This window comes from Engraulis encrasicolus, chromosome 24, assembly GCF_034702125.1.
Source record: "Engraulis encrasicolus isolate BLACKSEA-1 chromosome 24, IST_EnEncr_1.0, whole genome shotgun sequence".
NCBI lineage: Eukaryota > Metazoa > Chordata > Actinopteri > Clupeiformes > Engraulidae > Engraulis > Engraulis encrasicolus.
In genome coordinates this window covers 47,311,740-47,320,398 of record NC_085880.1, presented here as the reverse complement: position 1 = coordinate 47,320,398, position 8,659 = coordinate 47,311,740, and the positions used below count along the sequence as shown (strand labels likewise).

At 45.9% G+C, this 8,659-nt stretch overlaps 1 protein-coding gene across 1 annotated transcript; it reads right to left on the bottom strand.

The window, feature by feature from the left end:
- Positions 1-2,424: 2,424 nt before the first annotated feature.
- LOC134441791 (dnaJ homolog subfamily C member 9-like) lies at positions 2,425-8,453 on the bottom strand. The gene is made up of 6 exons (XM_063192197.1): positions 8,375-8,453; positions 8,050-8,235; positions 7,585-7,722; positions 6,082-6,336; positions 3,734-3,820; positions 2,425-2,731 (listed from the first exon to the last, which is right to left on the bottom strand). Exons 2-6 carry the CDS (start codon positions 8,221-8,223, stop codon positions 2,624-2,626), a joined length of 762 nt encoding a protein of 253 aa, XP_063048267.1. The 5' UTR covers positions 8,224-8,235; positions 8,375-8,453; the 3' UTR covers positions 2,425-2,623.
- Positions 8,454-8,659: the final 206 nt, after the last annotated feature.

Here is an 8,659-nt window from a genome sequence, read left to right as displayed (position 1 = left end):
GCAGAGCAGAGCAGAGGCCTATACGACAAAGCTGGTTCAGGAGAAGTTGAGTTGAAGTCAAGAGGTAAATCGTGTAATAGAAGAGCCTGGAGTCCTCATTTTCTGAAGAAAAGCTCTTGTATTAGATGATTTACCTCTCAACTTAATCTAAATCAGCTTTGTAGTATAGGCACCAGAGCTGCATTGAGTTAACACAAGAGATACCAGGGGTCCTTTCCATTATCCTGACTCCCATCCTTGTCCTGTGATGGTGGCCTCACGTGACGCATCACGTGACACCCCCTCGCCCCCGTAGAGAAAACAAAGTTTCTCCGTTGTCAACCTAGCCACAACAGTTTTTGGGGGACTTCTCCCATTTCAACATCCTGATTGTAAATGAGAAAATCCACTTTTGTGAGATAATGGCCGCGATGGCACATTGCTACTTTTGCTGTGCAGCGTAAATTCGAACCAGAATGCATTGAAATGGCAAAGTGTGCATGCACGCTTCACAGCACAAGCAGCAAAGCGCCATCACGGGCGTGGCCATTGAATTAAACTTCTCGTCAATGAGGTCTTGTGATGTCACCATAAGGCCACAAGCATTTGGGATGGAAGAGTTAGGATGTGGGAAAGTAGTCCAGGTTACGATATCATATCTGATCTACACACTGGGTGCATTCCAATATGTGCAGGACTGAAGTCTGCATATTGGAATGCACTAATGCCTGTTTTCCTCATCCGGTTTTCTGGTAGGCCTACAGCTCAACACAGCAAGACCCGGCCACCACTTTTTGCTTTTCAAATAGGCACGACACAGGTAAAATCATAAAGCAAAAAGTGGCGTCCGAGTCACACTGTGTCGAGCTGTACTGTAGGCCTACCAGAAAACTGTCAATGGAACAGAGCCATAACTGATCCAGCCCATAGACCAGGGATGTCAAACTCAGGCCCGGGGGCCAAATCTGGCCCGCGGAGCCTTTTTATTCGGCCCGCGAGATCTTTTCAAATCTGTATTGCAGTTGGCCCACATACAACTTAATGTACAGCGTAACATGACTTGGGACATGAAATTTGCTGTGTCACAGGATGTGCAGACACATTTGAACTAACAAATATGATGGGAAAGAGTGTGTGTGAAATTTAAAGCGATGGTTCGGAGTAGAATCACCCTAATGCCATTTGAACCGTGACACCCATCCACCTTTACAGCCGAAGTGTTTTCTGCCGCAGGCTTACATCAACAGAGTTGCCGTGTTATTCGATGTTTATTCCGGTTAGCTTGACTCAAGCGCATATGGATACTGGGCACCGTCTCCAAACTTTCCCCACAAAAATAACATGTCATGACACCAAACTTCTGCAGTAGCACAAATATGGTCTGTACTCACGAAACGAAGCATTTGGAAGTTTGGAAATAGTCCAGGAGTTTATTATTATCAACACAAGCCGAATAGCTTCTCTGCTGCTAAAGCTGCGCCAACGTTACTTCCGTCATCTAAGACAAGCATGTAAGAGTCCTCAACGAAGCTCATAATATGCACAATGAAAAGTGAATTCAGCATCAGTATTGATAACGAAAATCATTGTCTAATTGATAGTAGGTAAGATTTGAAATATCTTTTAAGTATGTCCTTGAAAATATAAGCCTTAATCACAATTCAGTGAAAACTTTTTTAACACTCTCGTCTGGAAGTTTGTTGAAGACTTTTACGGGCTTGTCTCATATGACGGAAGTAACGTTGGCACAGCTTTAGCAGCAGAGAAGCTATTCAGCTTGTGTTGATAATACTAAACTCCTGGACTATTTCCAAACTTCCAAATGCTTCGTTTCGTGAGTACAGACCATATTTGTGCTACTGCAGAAGTTTGGTGTAATGACATGTTATTTTTGTGGGGAAAGTTTGGAGACGGTGCCCAGTATCCATATGCGCTTGAGTCAAGCTAACCGGAATAAACATCGAATAACACGGCAACTCTGTTGATGTAAGTCTGCGGCAGAAAACACTTCGGGTGTAAAGGTGGATGGGTGTCACGGTTCAAATGGCATTAGGGTGATTCTACTCCGAACCATCGCTTTAACTATGAATATGAAGTGCATGTACACACAATTTTAGTCCATTTTTAAAAATAAATGTTGAGTTCGGCCCGCGACTTCATTCCAGATTTTGATTTTGGCCCTCAGTCAATTTGAGTTTGACACCCCTGCCATAGACTGTGTGTTATATGCAGTCACTGATTCAGCCATTCTTATTCTACAGTGTAAGCCATGAGAGTCTCCCAGCCCTTGCTCCTTGTAGTACATTATAACCATGCAAACATGATGATGATGATGAAATATGAGATTTCTGATGTAGCGCTGCTCTTTGTCAGGCTCCTGAGGAAGTTTACCCATGTGTATTTTGTATGAAAACGTAAAATAAATAGACGGATAAACAAACAAGTTTGGATAAAATGTGACTTTTTATTATGTTTACGTGTTAAAAAATTACAAACATTTAAATGCATAATAAAGAATGTGTCATGACATATTACAGATAATTCATATTAAGGTGACATCTTATGGCAAACGGTTATTTCTTACACAGACATTGCAACAACACTACAGATAAAATATTTACAGGAGGCGTCGACTAGGCAGTCTTTACTTTTTGCTCTTCTTTGCCCCTTTGGCTTTGCCTGGTTTTGCGTATTTGGCTTCCAGGTCAGCCAGAAAGGAGTTGAAGCCCTGCTCCCTCGACTTCTGCCTTTGCTGTGGTAACATACAAAGAAAAGGTTATATTAGGCCTAGTTTACAATATTGTGCATTCTGCTAAAAAGAGACCCCTTTCCACCTGATAGAGTTGACCTGGCGGAGAGCATTTTGAGTCATACTTTATTTTAGAGAGCAAGCAAGGGGAAATCACACACCTACTGTATATACCGATGCAATAATGTACATTTATTGCATGCGTATTAAAAAAAAAAAAAACAGGAGTTCCCAAGTGAAATGTGCAAATGTTTCAGCCAGTCAGACCATCCTCAGTACAAAAATGTATTTTTGGGAAATAGATGGAAATTGTTTCACAATAACCCAATACAATCACCCTACAATATGTATTTATATAGCATAATATCAAATCTATGAAGTTGACTCAAGGTGTTAAGTACACAACCACACACACATTCCCATATTCACACACCAGCTATGGTGGCTGCAGTACGATGCAAATTGTATGGGGTTCACGTGACAAAGTACACACGCATGCCATGCGCACGCACACACACACACACACACACACACACACACACACACACACAATTCAAACCGCGTACCTGGAGCATCATGACGAGGCTGTCCTCTTCGCTGCCGAGCCCCATCTCCCACACACACACACACACACACACACACACACACACACCGCGTACCTGGAGCATCATGACGAGGCTGTCCTCTTCACTGCCGAGCCCCATCTCCCACACACACACAGACACACACACACACATACACACACACACACACACACCGCGTACCTGGAGCATCATGACGAGGTTCGCTGCCGAGCCCCATCTCCCCAACACACACACACACACACCGCGTACCTGGAGCATCATGACGAGGTTCGCTGCCGAGCCCCATCTCCCCAACACACACACACACACACACACACACACACACCGCGTACCTGGAGCATCATGACGAGGCTGTCGTCTTCGCTGCCGAGCCCCATCTCCCACACACACACACACACACACACACACACACACCGCGTACCTGGAGCATCATGACGAGGCTGTCCTCTTCGCTGCCGAGCCCCATCTCCTTCTGCATCTCCTCAGCTTCCCGCTCTTCCTTCTCAGCCTGGCGGGGGGGCAGGAACACATCAGACATTATTCTCATGAATCATATATTACAGTAGAAGACACTTAGCTTAGCTTCCATGTACATCGACATGAGACTTGCAAGGTGGTAACTATATCTAACCTAATAAACTTTGAAGCCATTTTTCTCCTCAGTTTGAATGTTGACATAGTTATTGCACTTTGTAGGGCAGCATAGCTGTAGTTAAATGAGATCCCCTTAGGGGCCTTGTGTTAGTGCCCGGCCTACCCTCTTCCTCCCTATGGCCGTAGTTAAATAAGATATATTGACATAGTTACTGCACAAGATCCCCTACCCTCTTCCTGCAAGCTTCACTATAGCCATAGGGCAGTATAAAGATTAGATCCCCTACCCTCTTCCGTCCTATAGCTGTAGTTAAATAAGACATAGTTAGTTACTCCACAAGATCCCCTACCCTCTTCCTCCGAGCTTCAGTATAGCTGTAGTTAAAGGATAGTTCCGGCGTAAAATGAAAGTTTCACCATCGCTTTCTCATGCCACATAATGTATACAATGATGAGCCATTCTGGGCAATGCCGCGCCGTTATGGTGTTAGCTAATTTTAAGCTTTTTGGCGAAAAACGCAGCCAATGATCACGGCGGGGCCAATTATAGGCCTATTATTTTCTGATGTTTCCCCGCTATAAACAACTTCAAAAACGATACACACTTCATCACAAAGGTCTCGTCAATCAAACCGAGGCACAGAGACGATCATCGGACCACACAGTCTTTCACTGGCCAGTGTTTTCAGAGGTGTCTCACTGTTGCAACTCTCTGACCCGGATGCAGGCTACTCAATCAGGTGGCTAGGTAGGCTAAACATGGTCCGCGGTTCTTACACCGGCTGCGACCGTAAAATGAAAAGCTGGAACCCCGACCGTTTTCACCGACTGCCACTGTCTAAACCAGCCATATTACGGGAATGGCTAATAGCATTAGAAGTGGATGAAACTGACATAAACACCCAGAGGGATCGCTACTACCGTGAATGGAGTATGGAGGGAGCATTTCGAGGATGATGACTACAAGAAGAGTAAGGGAGATGGAACACCTAAACGAAACCGTCTAAAGCTGAATGCTGTACCAAAAAGGCGCATGGCTATGGAGGTATGTTTGAAGAGAGAGAAACGTGTCTGGCTCATGAATCTTGAGTGTCTGTGAATCTGTGAAACTGGTTGCAACACCGCACGTCTTTGCCAGCTAGCACTCTGTTTTGGGAAGGCATACAGGTGCAGTAAATGTAGCCCACTACAGGAGATAATACACTGTCAAAACAAACTAGCGCGGGATGGCTTGTGAAATTGTGCGACCTGAGGCATTCGATGTGGTTGATGTCAAGCATGCTAGAGTAGTTTCAGTGAAGTAGACACTAATTGACCAGGGCGCGCGAGGTCAGATGGACCATTACGCAACGGAGGAGGGCTGGAGGAATTTTATAAAGTCGTACTAGAATGTAAGTACACCACCAGTGGTGTGTTATTACAAAGTTGAATCCATGTTATATTATACCGTGTTGCAATTACTTTGTAAGAGTAGTCTGCCTACCTTATCGAACGTCTGGGAGTGATAAAACCACCTGGGGCTACACGTCCGGGAGTGATCTCAGTTGGGAGTGTCCATCTGCCACCGGTACTCTCCATACAACTCTTCAAATCTGCTGCCTGCACACACGGTAGTCCACTTCTGATGCTATTAGCCATTCCCGTAATATGGCTGGTTTAGACAGTGGCAGTCGGTGAAAACGGTCGGGGTTCCAGCTTTTCATTTTACGGTCGCAGCCGGTGTAAGAACCGCGGACCATGTTTAGCCTACCTAGCCACCTGATTGAGTAGCCTGCATCCGGGTCAGAGAGTTGCAACAGTGAGACACCTCTGAAAACACTGGCCAGTGAAAGACTGTGTGGTCCGATGATCGTCTCTGTGCCTCGGTTTGATTGACGAAACCTTTGTGATGAAGTGTGTATCGTTTTTGAAGTTGTTTATAGCGGGGAAACATCAGAAAATAATAGGCCTATAATTGGCCCCGCCGTGATGCATTGGCTGCGTTTTTCGCCAAAAAGCTTAAAATTAGCTAACACCATAACGGCGCGGCATTGCCCAGAATGGCTCATCATTAGATACATTATGTGGCATGAGAAAGCGATGGTGAAACTTTCATTTTACGCCGGAACTATCCTTTAAATAAGATACAGCATTTTGCCCCATAGAGTAGGACAGTAAAGAGCGGAAGTCCCCTACCCTCTTCCTGCGAGCCTTCTTCTTCCGGTCGCTCTCGGTGGCGAAGGCCTTGTGTTTGGGCACGTCGCCGGCGGCGATGGCGTCCTGGATGAGGGCGGCGATGCGCGGCTCGTCCTCTTGCGTGCAGCAGAGCGCGGCGGCCATGATGGCGTCCATGTCGCCCTCGTGCTGCAGGTACTGCTGAAGCACATCCTGACGCTCCTCCTCGCTCCCCTTGTACTTCCTCTCAAACTCAACGATGTCCTGCAACGTGATCTGATGGACAAACAAATACGCTGCTTTAGCGGTGGACAGGAACGCAGACGGAGTGAGGGGGAATGGGTCAGTGGGGCCAGGGAGAGAGGGGGGGCCAGAATTGGGTCCCAAATATTGAGGGGAGGGGGCTTGCCCTTGTACTTCCTCTCAAACTCAATTATGTCCTGCAAGGTGATCTAAAGCAGTGGTTCCCAACCTATGGGTCGCCAAAGATCCACAGGGGGTCGCGAAGCCTTCTTGAGGGGTTTTAAGGGGTTTCATTTGAAATACCATATATAGTCTATGTTGAATAAATGACAAAGCATTTATTTAACTAATGTATGCATAGAAGCAACAACATGTAAATGTAAATATTCTATATTTGACCAAAGACAAATTGAGGAATAAAATGACTAAAATGAGTTTTCGCAGGAAACAGAGGGTATCATGTGACTCCCTCTCTTGCGGGCGCTCGCGCGGTTGGGTCACCAAAGCTTACAATGATAAAAACATGGGTCCCTGGGGAAAAAGGTTGGGAACCACTAATCTAATGGGAAAACAAATATGCTGCTTTCGCGGTGGGCAGGAACGCAGACGGAGTGGGGGTTTGGGACGACAAAGGGGTCGGTTGATCTGGGCCCCGGGGAGAGATGGGGGACCAGAATGTGTGTCCTCAATATTGAGAGAAAAGGGGGCTTTCAAATTATGCTTTAGCTGTGGGCAGGAACGCAGAGGGGAGGGTGGATTGGGATAACAAAGAGCCAGTTGTCCTGGGCCCAGGGAGAGAGAGGGGCCCCAGAATTTGGTCCCAAATATAGATGGATGGGTTCTCAATTTTTGTTTTCTCCTGACTGCGCGACACTAGTTGCGCAAAACTCAACCTCTGATTGTTGGAAACCGCTGTCGGTCAAAAAATAGCTCACGTGGTTGTCTGCCAGTGTCTTGCCCCCCCTCACAACATTGTGTTTATAAACACAGAGAACCCATGTATTGAGAGGGGAGCGGGCTTGCCCTTGTACTTCCTCTCACATTCAATTATGTCCTGCAAGGTGATCTAATAGAAAAACAAACAGGGTCTCCAGGATTGAGAGGGGAGGAGGCTTCAGATGATTTTGTTCTCTGGGCCCAGTCAGTCAAACCTGTCAACGCCCCCCATGGCTGTGGGATTGTGTTGCTTTAATTAAAGTGAGGAAATTATAGAACAGCCATGAATGCCAGTGGGGGTAGGACATATGTATGAAATGGGGTTTTGGGGGGTGGGGGTGTTACCTTGGGAAACAGCAGTCTCCAGTATTCTTCCCAGTTGCGGTCCTGCGTCAGAGAGTCTTCCTCATCCACAATGCCCTGCTCGTCATAAATGGCTCGCTGCTCCTTGTCGCTGAGAACTGCATACAACTTCCCTAAAACCTACATGTGTGTGCAAAGTAGTAATTAGTGGATTTCTTTCACGGTAGAAAATAGGCATTCGTATCCTCGTGATAACATCCTGCACTGCTGTAAAGCAGAACCAACCAGCAGTTTTGACAACTGCAGCAAATGCAACATTTTGACAATGAAAAAAAAAACATGCTCTTTAGGCCACTGTATTCCAGCCTAAAATCTAGGCTACAGCATAATGTAATTAATTGTAGGCTACTGCATAATGTAAAACACAAATGTTTTACAGTGCTGCTTTGGAAAAAAATACCCATATAGGCCTACCCATATTCGTGTCTCAAGCTACGTTTTACCTACTTGAAATTTCTCTGTGGCCTGTGCGTCATCGGGCGCTCTGTCCGGGTGCACTTGAAGAGATACTTTGTAATAACTTCGGCGGATTTCCGAATCACTCGCTTGTTTGGAGATTCCGAGAACCCCGTAGAGATCTGAGGTTCCGAATAGCTCTTGACAGTGTTCCAGCAGCCCCATTTCTCCGGTGTCCTACATTTAAAATAACAGTTGGCAAAATCGAAACGGACACAGGCGGCGATGAAAAGGCATACTTGTGTATTATTTTTATATATTAAAAGTAATGTAATGAATTGATTGTAATTTTAAATCAGTGTCGTAGCCTACTTACCAAGGAGTGAACTCTTTCCGTTGTTTACTGAATTTGGCGCGCCAACTGGAGTCCACGTGGGTCACACACGTCACTGCCATGCGCGGTAAAAGGACGAGGGGAGGAGCTGGTGGCTCAAGAACAGCTGTCCAGAAATGTTCTAAGCTATGAGATAGGCGTCTGTCATTGGCTCCCATTATAGCCCCGTTGGCGCACGCAGCCAAGTAAAAGATGAATGGGAGCCTATTGGGCTAAATGGCTCAGCAGGGATTTGTGACGATTCTGTTCTCTGGTTTGTAAAGATGT

What these genes read in the sequence shown, in the direction of transcription:
- LOC134441791 (XM_063192197.1), bottom strand. Translation starts at nt 8,223, where the DNA reads ATGGGGCTGCTGGAACACTGTCAAGAGCTATTCGGAACCTCAGATCTC. An exon ending in AGGCCACAGAGAAATTTCAA is followed by an intron (nt 7,723 to 8,049) that starts GTAGGTAAAACG and finishes ACACACATGTAG; the next exon opens with GTTTTAGGGAAGTTGTATGC. An exon ending in GGAGACTGCTGTTTCCCAAG is followed by an intron (nt 6,337 to 7,584) that starts GTAACACCCCCA and finishes TTTGTCCATCAG; the next exon opens with ATCACGTTGCAGGACATCGT.